This window comes from Sus scrofa, chromosome 9, assembly GCF_000003025.6.
Source record: "Sus scrofa isolate TJ Tabasco breed Duroc chromosome 9, Sscrofa11.1, whole genome shotgun sequence".
Lineage (NCBI taxonomy): Eukaryota > Metazoa > Chordata > Mammalia > Artiodactyla > Suidae > Sus > Sus scrofa.
This window is the reverse complement of record NC_010451.4, coordinates 121,588,446-121,608,673: the sequence shown is the minus strand read 5'-3', so window position 1 is coordinate 121,608,673 and position 20,228 is coordinate 121,588,446. Positions and strand designations below refer to the sequence as shown.

General features: G+C 39.2%; 1 protein-coding gene across 1 annotated transcript in view; it reads right to left on the bottom strand.

Annotated features, from left to right (window-relative positions):
- CEP350 (centrosomal protein 350) overlaps window positions 1–18,000 on the bottom strand; it is a 154,187-nt gene extending 136,187 nt beyond the window's left edge. The window contains 3 exon segments of the mRNA XM_021063750.1: window positions 198–244; window positions 1,524–1,609; window positions 17,870–18,000. Of these exon segments, the coding sequence (XP_020919409.1) occupies window positions 198–244; window positions 1,524–1,596 (120 nt within the window). The 5' untranslated portion in view covers window positions 1,597–1,609; window positions 17,870–18,000.

Here is a 20,228-nt window from a genome sequence, read left to right as displayed (position 1 = left end):
CTAAAAAGACCAAAAAAAATAGTTATCATTAATGTTCATTTTGACATATATAGTAAATAACTTCTTACTGAAATTTCTAACTTTATTTTCTTATCAAAAAGCACTGTAGAAAAAAATTTTAATCTTGGATCTATTCAATCATAACAGGAAATCAATTTTAAATCAGAAAGAAATAAATGGAACCTGTAACTACTTACAGCAGCCTTGGTCTGAGAAAGTGCATCCCATGTCGTAGTTACATCTGCTGGGCAACATTAATATTTACTGAATTAGAAGCTCTGAAGTGTATCTTGGAATCTGCATTTTAATAAGGTCCCAATGCACTCAAAAGTTTAAGAACCACCTTATTAGGCGGAACTATTCCTCAGCAAGCACTTTATTATATCGAACCAAAACATGATTTCTCTCCCACCCAGTAAAGGCAAGATTCCCAATACATGGTTTAGAGTTGTATTAGACACTGATCCCATTAGTCCTTAGGACAACTGGACTAACATCCCCACATACACGCCCATCAGACATCTCCATCAATAAGCAATATCCTCAGTTTATCCCAATGAGCTGAACAAATACAAAATCTTGTATTATACTCTATTTCATATTATAATATGAAAATATTAGAAAACTACCCCCACCTTTGATATAACAGTAGAAACAAAGGTAACATTTATTTAATCTATCAGATAATAGCCCTTCAAGGACTATAAGCCCATATATTTACCTTGAATCATCCTTCTCTAGGATAAATATTTTCGTTTCTTCCAAATGTTCCTCATGTGACATGATTTTCAAATCCCTCACAAACCCAATAATCTTGCTTGAGATGTACTTCAGTTTGTCAATGTCCTTCAAAAAATATCAAGCCCTGGAGTTCCCGCTGTAGTACAGTAGAAATGAATCCAACTAATGTGCATGAGGATGCAGGTTCAATCCCTGGCCTTGCTCAGTGAGTTAAGGATCCGGCGATGCTGTGAGCTGTGGTGTAGGTGACAGACGCGGATCGGATCTGGCCATTGCTGTGGCTGAGGCAAAGGCCAGCAGCTATAGCTCCAATTCACCCCTAGCCTGGGAACTTCCATACACCATGGTGCAGCCCTAAAAAGTATACATACCATGCCCTAAATTATAGTTACCCCAAATACGTCATTAAAAGAAAAAAAGAGTTCAATGAGACTATTATTTTTGTTATCTGTGTACTATAGATCTGTAACTACATTGGGAGCTACATGATACCATTTATTGACTTTAAGTCAGGATTTGTAAGCTACCATATACGACTAATTTTACACAAAGTGATTTTTTTTTTTTAAAGGACAGTCTCCTTTACAAAACAGTTTACTACTGAGAGCCTTAGAAGGCAAGGTATTTTAAATATTTAAAACAAAATTGAATTTTAAAGATTATTTATCCACTTGCTTATAAATCAAAGCATATGTATAATTTTCATGCACTGATTAGCCCAGATTTTTAGGCATATGCCTAAATAAAGCATTAAGTTCATTTTTTAAAAAAACAAATCATACCTTGAAGAGTATCCGTGCTTTGAGAGTTCCTTGGATTTGGTAAAGGCACCTCTTTTGATTTGCTGCTCCTCATCCTGCCAATTTACCTGCAACCACATCATCATCATTTACTCAAAATCAATATTAAAATATTAGTGAAAAAAACTTATCTTGCCTTTTGTGAAAGCCAGAATTCTGTCATCTCTAAAAGTTAGCTTTATAACCTCTCAAGAGTTCCTGATAATCTAATAACTTTATTTTTGCTTAAAAAACTAAACCATTAAAAATTATATCATGTACCTCACACAAACTAGGATGGCTACTACCAAAAAAAACAACCCCCTCAAAAAAGGTGTTGACTAAAATATGGAGAAATTGGAACTCTTGGACACTGTTTGTGGGAATGGAAAATGGTACAGCTGCTATGGAAAAGAGAAGGGCAGTTCCTCAAAAAATTAAAAATAAAATTATAATACGGTCCAGAACCAAAGAATTGAAAGCAGAGTCTTAAAAAGATTTGGATATATATTCATGTTCACAGCACTGTCCAAATAATCAAAAGATGAAGAGTTCCCTTGCAGCTCAGCAGGTTAAAGATCTGGCATTGTCACTGCTGTAGCTCTGGTTACAGCTGTGGTATGGGTTTGATTTCTAGCCTGCAAACTTTCACATGCCAACCAAAAAAAAAAAAAAAGGCAGAAGCGACCAAAGTGTCCATCAACAAAAGAAAAGTCAAATGTGCTGTATACATTCGGCCTTAAAGAGGAGGGAAATTTTCACATACACTATAATAAATGAACCTTGAGAACATTATGCTAAGTGAAATAAGCTAGTTACAAGGACAAATACTATATGAGGTACCTAGAGCAGTCAAAATCATGAGGACAGAAAGTAACGGGGGCTTGGAGAAAAGGAAAATAGAGTCATTGTTTAATGACTACAGAATTTCGGTTTTGCAAGATGAAAGAGTTCTAGAGATGGGTGGTTATGATGAATGAACAACAATACTTAATACTACTAAACTGTACACAGAAAAAAAGATAAAAGGTCAACTTTATGTTATGTGTATCTTACAATTTTTTAAAAATTTAAAAAAAGAAAAAAACTAGAGTTTGGGTCTTTTAAGCATGAGCCACAGATGCTCTTTGCCTGGCCCTACAATAAACTTTTCTCTGTTTCAAAAAAAAAAAAAGAGAGTGAGAGAGAGAAATTATATCATGACTCAAAGAGAAACATCATCTGCAGCATATGGAGGTTTCCAGGCTAGAGGACGAATTGGAGCTACAGCTGCTAGCCTACGCCACGCCACAGAAACATCAGATCCAAGCCATGTCTGCGACCTACAATACAGCTTAACCCACTGAGCAATGGCAGGGATCGAACCCACAACCTCATGGTTCCTAGGTGGATTCATTTCCACTGCGCCACAATAGGATCTCCCATAATTCCATTTTTTAAGTATCAAACAGGCAAAAGCAGTCCATTGTTTTAGAAGTAAGGACGGTCATTACACATGTGAGTTTTTTGGGGCGTGATTAGAATGAAGCAAGGAAGGGCTTCTGAAGTACTAATAGTATTGTCTATTGATTTGGGTGATTGTGTGGGTATGCTCAGTTTACAACACTTTATCAAACTGTAAACTTATATACTTTTTCAATGTATATTATATTTCAAAGTATTTTCAGATAACATGAAATAATTATATCCTGGTGGGTGGGGGGATGTGCTTGGGCTGTGGGATGGAAATCCTGTGAAAGTGGATTGTTATGATCATTATACAACTACAGATTTGATAAATTCATGAGTAATAAAAAAAAATTATATCCTGGTTTAGGTTTATACCTATAATTTCAATTCAGTTCTATAATACGTCTAGTCTCATGAAGCACCTCAATTTTTCAATAATACACCTTTCAAAATCCCTGGTTATTCCAGGCCCAATGAGTGTTATTAATAGAATGTATTTTCATCCATTCTTCACATAAGAATATATGTAAAATATGACCATTTTCTATAATAATAGAAAAAAAGAGTCACTGAGGAATAAATACAATGAAAAAAATCTCTTCATAGAAAGAAGGGAATCTAATCTTTCAAAACTGTTATCTTTCCGGTTCCATACAAATTGTAGGATTATTTGCTCTAGTTGTGTAAAAAAAATACCATGGGCATTCTGACAGTGACTGCACTGAATCTGTAGATTATTTTGAGTAGCATGGACTTTTTAAAATAATACTATTTCTTCCAATCCATGAACATGGTATATATCTTTCCATTTATTTGTGTCTTTAATTTCTTTCATTGATGTCTTACGGTTTTCAGAGTACAAGTCAGGGTGCGGCCCTAAAAAAAAAGAAAGAAAAAAAAAAAGAACTATGTATAAACTGTATTTGGGTTCATTTATTCACTCTCTGGACATGAACAAGGCAATGAGCAGTTAAACTGGAACAATAAAACACTGTCATCTAGATTCACTGAACTGCAGAAACCATTCAGAGAAGACAGGAGTTTCTGCTGTGGTGCAGTGGGTTAAGAATCCAACCACAGAGGCTTGGGTCACTGAGGAGGTGCAGGTTCAATTCCCCGGCTTGGTGCAGTGGGTTCAAGGATCTGGTGTTACAGCAGCTGCAGCTCAGATTCAATCCCTAGCCCAAAAACTTCATATGCTGCAGATGTGGTCATCAGAAAAAAAGGAAGACATTTCTCCCAGCTACTCAGGCAAAAGACTAACTAGACCCATGGCTTTAAACTGCACAAAAAATCCTAGTGTTTCTTGGATTAGAGGGGAACGGTATAGCTCCAGCTGAACAGATCCTTTGTGGGAATCACTAGAGGGGTACCTGTGCTATCAGGCTACAATATGGCAAACACATCTGCCTTGTTAAGAATTCTGTGTCTGTTAGCAATCAAGTTCTCTGATTCTGGAAGTATGGTGATGTTTTGAGTACCCATCCTGAAAAGACCTAAATTCATTCTAACCTATACTGAAATCCAGTAACAAAACTTCCAAGATCCAATGGACAGTCAGAAGCCAGAATCCTAACATGGATGAAATAAATGGAATGAGAAGTCTAGTCCCACTGTTCAAGATCATATTCAATTACTTCAATCAGGAAACAATATACTTCTCCTCTTAAAACCCATACCATACCATCCCTTCTCCTAAAATCCCAGGTTAAAGTGAGCTGAAAGGGGGAGGCGGGAGTTCCCGTCGTGGCGCAGTGGTTAGCGAATCCGACTAGGAACCATGAGGTCGCGGGTTCGGTCCCTGCCCTTGCTCAGTGGGTTAACGATCCGGCATTGCCGTGAGCTGTGGTGTAGGTGCAGACACGGCTCGGATCCTGCGTTGCTGTGCTCTGGCGTAGGCCTGTGGCTACAGCTCTGATTAGACCCCTAGCCTGGGAACCTCCATATGCCGCGGGAGCGGCCCAAGAAACGGCAAAAAGACAAAAAAAAAAAAAAAAAAAAAGGGGGAGGCGGGGTTCCTAATACTTTTTCCTCTATTATCATCTCCAATCCTTTCATTCACTAGTATAGTCTCATTTAAACAAATTTGCTTAAAATTAGGAAAATATTTATACTCATTCTCTAAAAAACAAATATGGCATACTCTCTTCAAATATTAATAGTATATTAATATTTTATCTGTTTTATCCAGTCATATATTTTCTTCTATATTTTTCCCTCTTCTATTTTCTTTTTCTTTTTGTCTTTTTTTGCCATTTCTTGGGCCGCTCCCGCGGCATATGGAGGTTCCCAGGCTAGGGGTTGAATCGGAGCTGTAGCCACCGGCCTACGCCAGAGCCACAGCAACGCGGGATCCGAGCCGCGTCTGCAACCTACACCACAGCTCACGGCAACGCCGGATCATTAACCCACGGAGCAAGGGCAGGGACCGAACCCGCGACCTCATGGTTCCTAGTCGGATTCGTTAACCACTGAGCCACGATGGGAACTCCCCTCTTCTATTTTCTACAATAATCTCTTATCTGACTTCCTCTCCTCCCCTCCTCAGCTTTAATTCCCCTATTTTTATATCTACTATTTATATGTATACATGTTTATAATAGACCTTTACCACAGAGATATGCAATATAATCATAAATATACATGTATATACAGATGCACACATATATACATGGATGAATATACACTTAGTGAAACATAATAATATGCTTGGCTTCTTTTTTTTAAAAAATGAGCACGTGATATAAACAGGTATACGAATAAACCACAGAAATAACTATTAAAAAATAACAAAAAATTAAAAAAAGAATAAACCACAAAACATGAATCTTAAAATGCCAGTATAACATGTCAAAATGCACCTTTAGTCATAGTCATCATACCCACTCACTGTTTAATGCATGGCAAATAGGGACACACAGAAAACATCCTTTGTATTTAAATATCTTTTAAATATTATGCTTTAAAATCATTACTCCCTATGCTCAACCTCTGCAACTAGTTTTTACACCTATAATCTCTCCAAAATAACTCATAGCTACATTCACAATCATTCCCACTGTGAGTTTCAGAGCAGCCATGCAACACCTTCCCCCAAGCAGCTACAGAGTTCTTATCTCCTGAGCACATTTTCTCAAGCAGCTCTAGAAGAACCACCATCTAGGTAACATGTTAAAAACAGATGCCAAGGCTCTACCCCCAAGAGATTCTGAAATCAGTGGGTCTGAGAAGAAGCGAAAACCCTGCATTTTTAAAAGTCTATAGGGATCCCAATGCACCGTGAGCTTTGAGAACTATAGCTCTAGAGATCATCTTCAAGTCTACTTTGTGAAGCCAGACGCTCCAAAACACTGTTGATTTCATAAAGATAAGTATTAGTGGAGAAAACTAATCCCATTCCCCAACCACCTGAGAACAACTCTCTTCTAAAGCTCCAGAACAATCCTTTTAAACCAGAAGCCAAAATTGAAGACCTCTAACACTATGGGGGATGACCATAAAGAAGAAAACAGATAATAATAATCATACCTAATATTTTCCATGTTCATTTTATGTGGGACATTGTTTTCCATACATTATTTCCAATCTCATGAGGCAACTATCCATATATTCATTGCACTGATGAAGAAACAGTATCAGACAGACTATGGAACTAGTCCAAGGTCATTCAGCTAATAGAACTGGAAATTAAATCTAGATCTCTCTCAAACCTCTGAAAGCCTCTAATGGTCATTCACATAATGGCAGTCATTGGCATAGATGGTATTTGAAGCTTTGGGCATGAGTGAGGTCACCAGGGATAAAGTGTAGTGTTAGAAAAGAGCCCAAGGTCAAACCCTCTTGAACCTGAAGATTTAAAAGAGGCCTAGCTAGCAAAAGAGATTGAAAAAGAGAACTAGAGAGGAGGTGGAAAATCATAGTATAGTGTTTCAAGAGAATAGTCTAATGTGATGAATGCTGCCAAAAGGCCATGCAGGTTATTTGAAAATGCCCATTAGATTTAGAGGTGAAGAGGTCTTTGGTGGAGTTTAGTGAGGGCTAAATATGAAGAAATGGGGGCGGCAACTACACTGGAATGGCTTGAATAATGACTGAAAAGTATCTCAACGCAGACTGAGAGTATTCAACCAATTTGGGGTTTTTTGTTTTTGTTTTTTTGAGAAGTTTGCGAAGGAAAAAGAGCACTAGTGGAGGAGAGTGCTGGGTTGTGCTTGTTTTAAGTAGGCTTGATTAAGTATAAATGCTGACAGGAAGAATCTCAGAGGAGAGGAAGCTAGAGATATGTACAAGAGAATAATTAATCGTTGAAGATTCTTGAGAAAATCTGGAGGCAGGTAAATCTTTTTCTTCTTTTCCTTTTTTTTTTCTTTTTTATTTATCTTAGAGATGAAGAAATACTGAAATAGGTGAGGTTTTCTTATGGCTCCTTCCCTCTAAAAATTACCTTTTCTGTTCTTTTCCCATTCTCCCTCTTTATGAACTCTTAGCCTGCATAATAAGAGAGAAAGTTAAATGGTAAATATAATTCTTTAAAATTTCTCAGCTATTATTAGTTTTCTCTGAGCCTTTGTACTTCTTATATGAAGTGACTGTTTTGGTGATTCATGAAATATAGACTTCTTCTTGGCTTCAGATTAAGTTTGCTATTAAGCAGTTTTTTTAAGTTGCATCCTATTTGATTTATAAATGCTTTTTATTTATATCGCTTTAAATTCGTTTTATGTCATTTACTATAGCTTTAATGAAACTGTGTTTCCAAGAGTTCCCATCATGGCTCAGCAGAAACAAATCTGTCTGGTATCCATGAGGACGCAGCAGGCTCGATCCCTGGCCTCGCTCAGCGGGTTAAGGATCTAGCATTGCCATGAGCTGTGGTGTAGATCACAGACGTGGGTCAGATCTGGCATTGCCATGAGCTGTGGTGTAGATCATAGACGTGGCTCAGATCTGGCATTGCTATGGCTGTGGCGTAGGCCAGAGGCTACAGCTCTGATTCGACCCCTAGCCTGGGAACCTCCATATGCAGCAGATGGGGCCCTAAAAAGACCAAAAAAAAAAAAAAGAAAAAGAAAAAGAAAAAAAAAATCGTTTCCACTTTCTATTTCAAGTTAGAGTCATCCTTCAATAACTGTTGGAAGTTAGCTGTCTGTCCCTGCCCCCACTTCCCCCTGCTTTTGCGCACCCCTTTCCTTCCCATACACACACATACACCGTTTTTATTTCTGAGGCCACTGTTTGGAGCTTTCACTTATATTTTACATGATACAATTAGAACCCTATCAAATGTAGTTTCTTTTTTAGTCCTTGTGATACTTGACTTTAATCTGAACAAAGCAGTACTGTTCATTTATGCTTTGACTTTTACATGAAACAACTTCTTTATAATATGACAGTTAAACTCACTGCAAACTGGACACGAAAATAAAACTCTTTGATCACTTAAATGAATAGTAAAAGTATTCTGAAAGTTAAGCTTGCAGTATAGTTAGGAGACAAAGAACAATACAGTGACGTGGATTCTATGTTACTGGTTTCTGAAATGATGGTCAGATCTTATCTCTCATATCCTAACTCACATAGCCCCACTGCTTATTCAGAAATCTCAAAGGCACATCAAACTCATCATATCCAGAAGCCAACTCATAATTATTCCCAAAAAACAAACCTGAGGCATTCCCTCTGTCACTCCAGTTGCAGAAGCAAGAAACATCCACAAGAGGTAATTATACTATATGACCTCTACGATCCTTTTCTACCCTAAATTTATCATCTGTACCACCAGTTCTCAGAGTGTGGTCCAAGCATCTGTGAGGGTCTATGAGACCTTTTCAAGGGTGTCTATTTAAAGTCAAAACTATTTCTGTAATAATATCAAGACATTATTTGTATTTTTCATTCTCATTTTCTTGGGACTGTATATAGTGGAGTTTCCCAAAGACTACATGATATATGATATCACAACAGATTGAATGCAGAAGGAGATATAAGAATCCAGATGTCTTCTATTAAGCCAGGCATTAAAAAGATTTGAAAAATGTCAAACAATGCCACTCTTCTCACTAATTTTGTTTGTTTTGGAAAATAATTATTTTTTATTTAAAAATGTGTTAATGATGTGAGTTTATGTTGTTTTAAATAAATTAATGTTTATTTATTTATTTTTTTTTTTGGTCTTTTTTTTGTTGTTGTTGTTGCTATTTCTTGGGCCGCTCCCGCGGCATATGGAGGTTCCCAGGCTAGGGGTCCAATCGGAGCTGTAGCCACTGGCCTACGCCAGAGCCACAGCAACGCGGATCCGAGCCGTGTCTGCAATCTACACCACAGCTCACGGCAACACGGACCGTTAACCCACTGAGCAAGGGCAGGGACCGAACCCGCAACCTCATGGTTCCTAGTCGGATTCGTTAACCACTGCGCCACGATGGGAACTCCTAAATTAATGTTTAAATGTTTCTAATACAATAAATATCAATAGATATAGCCCACAATATCAAACCCACGTCTTCACAGAGGCAATGTCGGGCACTTAATCCACTGAGCCACAATGGTAACTCCTAACGTGTCTTCTTGATGACCAAAAAGTTTGAGAAAAGATGACCTATACCTATCATGTATGTATGTGTGTGTGTATATACATATACATAAAAAAGATTTAAGATGGCATTTTTCTTTTTCGGCCACACCTGAAGCATATGAAAGTTCCCAGGCCAGGAATCGAATCTGAGCTGCAGCTGTGACTACACCACAGCTATGGCAATGCCAGATCCTTAATGCACTGCACCGGACCAGGGATCAAACCTGTGCCATGGCACAAACAACACCCAATACTTAACCTGCTCTACCACAGTGGGAACTCCTAAAATGACATTCTGAAATGCATAATTTTCATTTATCTTCGAGCAGCAAATTTTCCTTTCACATTCACTGACGGTGCTCTCATTCAGTCACTCAGACTCCTTCAGCTCAAGTATTTACTGGGTTCCTACTATGTGCAGTTACTGGGGATAAAGATCAAAGAAATGACTTTCTCTTTCTCCTGGCTCTCCCAGAGAGTATTTTCCATACTTTTGCTACATTTCAGTTCTTTCATCTCTATCAGACCCTATGTAACCACCACCTCTGCCTGAAAGGTTGAAAGAAAAAAAAAAAACAACAACAACCCTGCAACAGTAATACCATCCAGTCTCAATATAAAACAGACAAATTTAGTAGGGACTAAGCTAGGAAAAGTAGAAAACATTCCAGCTCTAAATCAGACCGACTATACTGCGTCATGTAAATTCTCAGAATAACCAACATTCCCATAATCTAGTAAAATATTCAAAAACAAAAGACCTGAAAATTTAGCCTCACCAATTTTTACATATAAAATACAACCATCAACAACTACTTTCACAAACACAAGGATGACCTCTATAGTCCAGGAAATCCAGAAGAAACTGTAACATTTGGCACCAGTTGGGACTATAGGAAGCATGGTAAGGATTACAAAGAACACAATGTCCCCAATGAAACAAAGAGTTAAACTAGAGCCTGACTAAAGGTACCCCTAGTGTTTTACTTTAAAACCCTAGTAAGTCTATACTTTACTATTTAGTTATTCTGAATATCCATTAGTTTAACTACTCTTCTAAAGTAATTTCAAGGAATATATCCCCACAGAAGTGTTTTATAGTTTCCAAGTCAGGTCTGTTTTATGACCTATAGCGTGAAATTTTTCACTACAAAAGCTTTCCTGATACATTAGAAACCATTAACACTGGTTAACTCTGAGGAGGAGAGAGGATCCAGGAAAAGAGACAGATTTTTCAGTGGATATGTTAACTTTTCTAAAACAGATCCATTTATCACATGCTGAAGAAAAAAACAGGAAAAAATACTTTTGAAAAGTTTCCTTCCACATTCAGTAATTTAGATAATTTAGAGACTGTTAGGGAAACAAATACAACTTTTTCTTTCACTTGAAGCCTCTGACTTCTTGGCACAGTACACTTGCACCCACTTTGTGGAGTCACAGCACTTTATCTTCCCTCTTATTCTCTTACCCCGCCCCAGCACCCCCCCCCTTCCTACAACTTACATATTTGTCCCTTACATGGGACTTCGAGGCTGTTTTATTTCTCTTTATATCCCTAGTCCTGCACAGGAGAGAGCACACACTAGGTGCACCAGACCCGTTTGCTGAATTATGACCCCATTGATAAGTCTCAGAATCCAATTCATAAATGCAAACAGGCAAAAAAAAAAAAAAAAAACCCAACCAAAAAAAACAAAAACAGTTATTTCATATAATATGAAAAGGCTGACCATCAGTAAGCAGAAAACTTCTTACATCATATAAAAAATAATAGTTATATCTGTACATACACATTTTATACTTTATAAAACAAGATGAAAATGGAGTTCCCATTGCAGCTCAGCAGGGTTACGAATCCGACTAGTATCCGTGAGGATCTGAGTTAGATCCCTGGCTTCGCTCAGTGGTTTAAAGGATCTGGTGTTGCCATGAGCTGCAGTGTAGGTTGCAGACACAGCTGGACTTGGTGTTGCTATAGCTGTGGTGTAGGCCAGCAGCTGCAGCTCCAAATGCACCCCTAATCTGGAAATTTGCATAAGCCACAGACATGTCCCAAAAAACCCAAAATCAAGCAAACACACACCAAAACTAAAAAGGATTTTTTAAACAAATACTCTTATTTTATTTATTTAGACATGAAAATCATGAATGAAATGAAGCCTATTAACTTGTAACCAGTGTTATCACTCATGAATGATTTTTAAATCTACTTTTAAAAAGGGAGAGATGCCACAACTGCAAAGCAGCTTTTACAAATCTACTTACAACGACAGAAACTTTAAGTGGTTAACTTTTTTTTTTTTTTTTTGGCATGTGGAAGTTCAACCAGGGACTGAACCCATGCCACAGCAGTGACCAGAGAGGCTGCAATGACAACTGCCAGATCCTGGACACAATGTGCCACAGGAGGAACTTTTTAAAAAATCAACAAACTCCAAACTTATCAAAGATAAATCAGATTCCTATAGTTATGAAAACATCCTTTCATCTGGAAAAAATCTTTACATAGTTATTTCTCCATAGAATTTTAAATAATTCATCATACCAAAAACAGTGTAGCAACTACACGAATATTCAGAGATGCATCTATTACACAAGTGTAGTCTAACTTCATTTATAGCTAATCTGAGAACAAAACATATTAGAGCTAGAAGTCAGGGATCATGTAGCCTGATGTTTTCAACTATGCAGCTTAATAGTACCATGATGTAGATTTAGAAAAAAAAAAATCCATCTGGTAGGTTGGAGTGAGCATTTTTTAAATAAAGACAAACAGAACTGAATTGAAAATATTAGGGTGGGAGTTCCTGTTGTGGTTCAGCGGTTAATAAACCTGACTGGCATAAATGAGGACGCAGGTTCGATCCCTGGCCACGCTCAGTGGGTTAAGGATCCAGCACTGCCATAAGCTGTGGTATAGGTTGCAGACTCGGCTTGGATCTGGTGTTGCTGTGGCCATGGCATAGGCTGGTGGCTACAGCTTCAACTGGACCCCTAGCCTGGGAACCCCTAACCTAGAAAGAAAAACAAAAAAAAAAACCCAAAAAAAGAGTGTATTAACAAGGCTAATGGGTTTTTTTAATGAAATTTTCATTTGATTTTTTATATAGATTTATACTTATCTATGTACATTATGTCCCCATGAAAACATCTATTTTTTTTTTTAATTATAGGTATCCTCGTCAAAAGGGTTCAAGAGGTTCCCAAGCTTTCTCAGTTCACAGAACCCTTTGTGTCTCAATAACTCTTTTTATGGTACTCCTAGGTCAAAAAAAAAAAAAAAAAAAACCCTAACAGTTCCAGTTATTAGGTAGTTAAGATATAAGTATTTATGCCCTAGTAACTTAGTAGCAGCTTGAAAAAGATATGTAAATTAAAAGAAATATTTTAATGATTAAATAACAATTACTTATTAGTGGGACATGTACATCTAATAGACATTACATAACTTCTCAAATTTTGAAATCACTTTTGATACCACCACTTTCATTTACTGTTTCACACTGATTTTTGCACAGTACTTGCTTTTTAATCACAGCAACCCCCAAAACCTAGGTCTTGGAAGACATACTTCCATAAAAGGAATGTAACACAATCTCATGCATACTACATCAAACTAATAGTTTGAGCAATGGCCCCACAGATGTCAAAATAACCTACAGATAACCCACAGCTGTCAAATACTACTGTTTCCCACAAAAATTTAAAAATATTCCACAGTCCCCATGTGAGTTTACTATGGTGCTCCAAGGTACCCAACAGCACAGTGTGGGATCCTGAGTTTAAGAAACAACCATCTATGTGCTTACTTTGTAAATTAAGACATGAGATGTAAGGTGACAAAGCTAGTAGAAAAACAGATTTATTAGGAATTTTCAAAGATTAATTTTAACTTTCCATCAACAACATTTTCAAATAGAATCTAATCATGTGATATTCTGTGGATGAAATATGTAGCTCTGAAAAACTATATTCACAAATACACTGGAGTTGTCGTTCGTGGTCAGAAGAAACGAATCTGACTAGTATCCATGAGGACACTGATTCAATCCCTGGCCTTGCTCAGTGGGTTAAGGATCTGGCATTGCTGTGGCTGTGGTGTAGACCAGCGGCTACAGCTCTGATTTGACTCCCAGCCTGTGAACTTCTACATGCCACAGGTGAGGCCCTAAAAACAAATAAACAAACAAAAAACATTTATATGGCTGTATAATAGAAGACAAATTCTGCCTCAATATTTTCTTTTTCATAAAAGTTTCAAAAATTATAAAAGTGGAACTTAAACAACGCAAAAGTATATAAGTAAAAAAAGTCATCCACTCTCACAGGGATAAGGACAGCTAATAGTTTAATGTCTATCCTTACAGAGCCTTTCCTATGCACATACAAAATCAAAACAAAATCAAACTACACTCCTTTGCCTATGCACTTGTTTGATGTTACAGAATTGAATCACATTCCCCAGAGCAATCCAACTTATTTTTCACTCAATATTACATCATGAACATTCTTCCTTGTGAGTACATAATAGTAACTGAAAATACCTATGAGGTGCTTACTTAAGGCTTAACTATTAAATCATTTAATTTGCACAACAGTCCTGTCAGGTGAGAACTATAATTATATCCACCTTATAGATGAGTTTAAGTAACCGGCTAATGGTTACAGCTAATAGGATTTGAACCCAGAAAGTTGACTGTTAGGTCCCTGTGCTCAAAGATACACGCATCTACTTTTCATGAAGAGTAGATATCCCTCAATCTGTTAACAAATGCATTGTACCTCACAGCATAATATACTATAATTTTAACTATTCCTCTACCAATGGACATTTAGGACTTTTTGTTATTTAAAAATGTTATTGACATTTATTTGTAATAATGCTAAAATGAACTTCCCTATGGATTCGTTCTTGTGATCTTGTATTAAAATTTCTGTAAGATAAACTCCAAAAAATGAAATGACTCTATCAAAGAACATATGCACTTTTAATTCTGATAGGTAATGCCAAATTTCCAAGATCAGTTGTACCAATTTATAGTCCGAAAGATAGAGGAGAGGGCTAAGAATCATTTTTACGTTTAAAGTATTTTTGATTCTTTTAAAGAGAGGCCTGTTTTGAGTTTTTAATTAATACTTATGTAGAAGAGAGTGCCAATTTGTTCACAAGTATCCTCTGATTTGATAATTATCTGACATAGTAAACAAATGTAGACTTAAGAGCTGTGTAGTAGAATCTTCATCCAGTTATGGGTGAGATATTTCCTCTATATGACCCTTTGTTTACTTAGGTATAAAACGTGGGAACTGGACTACCTGACCTTTAAGATTTAAAACTCTCAATGCTATAATTAAGAAATGACTTAAAGTTATTACAAGCCCATAATTATAGTACTAGTACAACAGGTCAGGGTCTTAAAGCTCCCATTTTCTTTAAATTACAATACCTATTGCCAGAACACCTAAGCAAATCATTAAAAGTCAATAAAGTTTTCAGGACCTACCTGTGGCTTATTCTAAGTAGATTTTTTTTTTTTTTTTTTTGCTTTTTAGGGCCACTCCCACAGCATATGGAACTTCCCAGGCTAGGGGTCAAATCCAAACTGCAGCTGCTGGCCTACACCACAGCCACTGCAAAACCAAATCTGAGCCACATCTGCAACCTACACCATAGTTCCCATCAACACCAGATCCTTAACCTACTGAGCCAGGTCAGGGATCAAACCCACTTCCTCATGGATACTCATCAGGTTTGTTACAGCTGAGCCATGACAGGAACTCCCTGAAGTAAGTATATTCTTAAGAGTTGATGTGTGCCTAGGAACCATGAAACTAACGTGGGTTTTTCTGTTTAAGTATTATGCCAAGACCACTCTCTAGTCAAGACCACTCTCTAGTCAGCCAATATTTATTGACTATTTTATTATGTGCTAGGCACTGGGTGCACAACAGTTAACAGACAATCTTAATAATTAACGTAATGCTATGGAAACATTAATGTTTTTAAAGAACTAACAGACATCAACATAAAGAACCAGTGGCCTGTCAAAAAGAAAGAAAAAGTTAACTTTTTTTTGATTTAAAAAACTAAATCCCAGGGAGTTCCTGTCATGGCTCAGCGGTAACGAACCTGACTAGGATCCATGAGGATGCGGGTTTGATCCCTGGTCCCATTCAGGGAATTAAGGATCCAGCATTGCTATGAGCTGTGGTGTAGGTCGCAGATGCGGCTTGGAGCCTGCATTGCCGTGGCTGTGGCGTAGGCTGGCACCTGTAGCTCCGATTTGATCCCCAGCCTGAGAATTTCCACATGCCTCGAGTGCAGCCCTAAAAACAAACAAAAATACTACTTGCTGAAATTTTAAATAAAACTAATTATATGACATTAACTAGACTTACAGAGATCACTTTGCAATATACACGAAGACGGAACCATTATTTCGTACACCTGAAACCAATGTCATACCTCAATAAAAGTAAATGTAGAAAAATTTTAAAGTCCTAGATCTGCGGAAATAAGAGCATCAGTCACAATAATAAGTGAACTTTCTTGTGTGTCAATCTTCACAACTCAAAATTAGGACATTTATCAAATCTACCTGACAAAACTGCTATGAGGACTAAATAAAACAGTTAACGTGGAAGCACACCAAAAAATGATGTAAGTTATTTCAAACAATTTCTTTTTGCTCCTACTGTAACTCACAGCTATTAAGCAACAAAATTCATTAGGGACTTCATCTTTCTTCTGTCCATGATATGGTATGTTTACAAAATGGGCAACAGAAGAGTTAAGTCCTCTTGTGGTTCAGTGGGTTAAGGATTCAGCCTTGTCACTGCAGCGGCTGTTCGCTGTTGTGGCACGGGTTCTATACCTGGTCCAGGAACTTCATAACTCATAAAACTGACTACCCCACAGAAGGCTGGCTATTCAAGTATTAATGCTCTTACATAACACTACACACCAATATATCTAAAGAGAAACAGAAATTCTTCCACATGTGTATGAAATTGTTTATGTATTATAACGCACCATCATTACAAACACAAGCCCAAGCTACTCACTAGGAAAAGATGAGATACACATGTATTTATCCACACATACAATGTATTCTAGCTTGATATTTATTTTTCTGATTAGAGCATCAAAGTCAATGCAATGAAGGTTCAAATGGTTCAGATTCATTTTTATTACAATGAATGGAGTTGGTCAGTTTAGCGCACCAAAACTAATTATTACACGCCCATGGACTTAAAGTAACTTCTACCACTGGTCTAACAACCAATCCCCCAAGTTAAAATCTCATGTTATTAGCGGCATTCTGCCTTGTTTAAAAACAAAATTTTAAACTAAGAAATGTTTTAAATGACGAGTATTTTATCATTACTTCTACAAACCTTTTCAAGTTCTTACTAGTACTGCCTAAGATAGCCTTTCCTTTAAAACCTTTTAGATACAGGGCTGTAGGAGGTTTCATTAACATGGCAACATAAGCATTAACGACTTTTCCAAATTCAAAACAAGAATCACCATCAAAACAAAACAAGCTGGTAGGTACATAGGTGGATACAGATCACTATTCCTGACAATGCCTTTTTTCCTACATGGAGGATTTGCTACTACACTAAAACCACATTTAAATGTATGCCTATGTGCAACTTCCTATCCTTTAGGATAGCCAGCCAAATTCCAACCCCATATGTGTGACATTAGCTAAATATCATTGAGCTTGTTAGGCTCCACTTAGAAGAGGGCGGGGAAAATACTGACAACTTTCAAAGCGTACAAGCTTTTAAAATCTCCCCCTACATCACTGGTGAATAAACGGACAGACTACATTCAGCAACCGCCAGACTGGAGCAGAAGATGAAAGTTTTCCCTAATACTTGAGAATGTTTTTCCCCACCAAAAAGGAACAGAAACTAGTCATCCCTGCTACGGGGGCCAGTTCCCCGGAATTTCCCAAAATATGCCTGATCTCCGAAAGAAGAAGGGTCACTTCTCCGGAGACCAAAGGCGAAAGGTATCTCACATCTTTCAAAAAAGAGAAGGGGCGGGGGAGGAGGCGCAGGCACTGGCAGGTGAGGAAGAAAATCCCGTCTACCGCCGGCAACAGCGGGATCTAAAACCCAGGTCTCGGAATGGCCCTCCTAGCAAAGCCTCAGGACCCACGAAGGCTCCCCGACGGGGACGCCCAGCTGGGCCAGGGCTCCCCGCGCCCCGCCCCGCCTCTCACCGCCGCCGGGGACCCGGGACCGCGGACAGAGACAGCAGAGGCTAAGCGAGCGTCCGCGGTCCTGGCCAGGTCCTCCCACAGCTCACCTGAGAATGTCGCCTCCGCCCTCGGCTCCCACGGTGCATCCCGCGGGGCCTGGCGGAGGGTGCAGTGACGCCGCCCCGACTGGCCCCAGGGCTGCCCGGCCTGGCCTCTCCGCTCTGGGGACGCACCGGGTGCCCGCCTCAGACCGGCTCCCGGGATCCGCCGGTCTGCAGAGAAGGAAGGAGAGGCGGAAAAGCTGCCTCCCCTCCCCCACAGCAAGCCACCCTCTGAGCTGCGGCTCTCTGCAGTTTCCTCTGGCGCAGGTCTGGCCCGGCTCCCCCGCCCGGGAGTCACTTCGGCAGCGGCGGCCCAGTCGCCATTACAGCCCAACAACTGACACGGAGGAGGAGCCGCGCCGGCGGCAGCGGCGGTGGCGGCGGCGCGAGGCAGGGCGGGAGCAGTCGCGGGGTGGTGGGGGCGGGTGTCTTGGCAAGCCTCGCGAGAACTGTCCCGAGACGCTGCCACAGGAATGCAACCTTCTGTTAGAGCCATGTTGAGTGTGGTCAAAAAGTGAGTGTGAGAAAAAACGAAGAAAGGACACTTGATGGCGCCATGTTTAGTGTGGCGAAGTTTTCTCCTTGCAGGATTCAGGAGGAGCTAAAGTAGATCCGCAGCGGAGACCTCCCCCCACCCCTCCCCCCGCCCTCCTTCATCTGAAGCTAATTGGGCCTCTGGCTGCGCATTTCTACTCTCCGGCCGGAAAAAAAAAAACACACAAGCTGAGGTTGTGACAAGGATGAACTCGAAGTCAGAAAATTGCAGCTTCCCAAAGTTTACGATGTTTCACCAGTGGTTGTCTAAATAAATCTTCTGTACCCCAGTCAGTTTTAGAGTAATTGCAGCTCTGCGGCTGCGGCAGTTGCCCACTGCTGTCACTGTAGCCGTTTTATTCGCGAGGGTTACAATTCTGTTCAGCAAGGACTCTAATGGCTTAGGACTTCAGAACAAGGAAAACGGAGTTTCCTCGCTTTAGATGTTGGCATTGATACAACTGTGCTTTAAGAGATTCTGTGACCATCATGTCTTCTAATATCTTTATCCTCTTTCCCCAGCTTCTGCATGGTGAATTCTGTCATCTCTCAAGACTTAGCTTAAATAACATCTCTTCTGCAAATAATGCCACCTTCTGCACACAAGCTCTCCACCCATCACTTTCCTCCACCTTCTGAACTCATATAGCTATTTATCCAGAGACTGTTTCTCATCTTTAAGTGTCTTAACAACTCTTTTCCCTCCTTTCTTCTGTGTGTGTGTGTGTGTGTGTGTGTGTGTGTACACACATACGTATATACATACCCCAACAGGGCCTAGCACAGTAACTGGAACAATAAATGCTTGTTGAGTGGATCAATAAATGCTCAATAAATGCTTGTTGAATGGATCTTAAAAGCAGAAGGCAATAACTGTCCCCTCAATGTAGGCCAAAAAGTGAGTGTGAAAAGTGACTCCTGGTCAGGGGAGCCGGGCCACTGTGTCTGAATAGGAGGTAAACAGAGTTATAAAAATCCTGCACATAAGTAAAACGTGTACTGCGTCTCCAGAAAGCTGCGCTGGAGAGAACAGAAGATGTGGGTATCCCAGTGGTGCAAGTGGTAGCAAGAAAAACAAGATAAGGAAAGAGTTATTTACATTTTCCCCCAACCTTTCCGTGTGAGGCGGTGGGATAGATGTTTTTCACGTTATTACAACTTATTCAACCATCTTATTAAGTAGTATACTCACTTTTTTTTTCTTTCTATCTTTGTAGGACTGCACCAGCAGCACATGGAAGTTCCCAAGCTAGGGGTCAAATCAGAGCTGCAGCTGCCAGGCTACAGTACAGCAACAGCAACACCAGATCTGAGCCATATCTGTGACCTATGCCACAGCTTGTGGCAACACTGGATCTTTATCCCACTGAGTGAGGCCAGGGCTCAAACCTGCATCCTTATGGATAGTAGCTGGGTCCTTAACCCACTGAGCCATAACGGAAACTCCTTACACTCACTTTTTTAAAAAAGAGAAAATGGGTTCTGAAAAGCTAAGTAATTTGACCAATATGAAAACATCAATAAAAGGTGGATGTAAGATTTGAGGTCTCCCTTACTCCAAAGGCTGTTCATATATTTTTCACACCAGTGCTTCCTCCTGGAAGGCAGAGGAAATACCAAAAGTTCCTGTTACTGTGTGGGGAGCAATGTACTCTCATACCAGCTCGTGTGCAACTTCCATCTCTTACATCTTGTACTGATCTTTGCTCTCCCCTTGTCTCAAAGATGCCTCAAACTTGGAGTTCCCCTTGTGGCTCAGCAGTAACAAACCCAACTAGTATCCATGAGAACATAGGTTTAATTCCTGGCCCTGCTCAGTGGGTTAAGGATC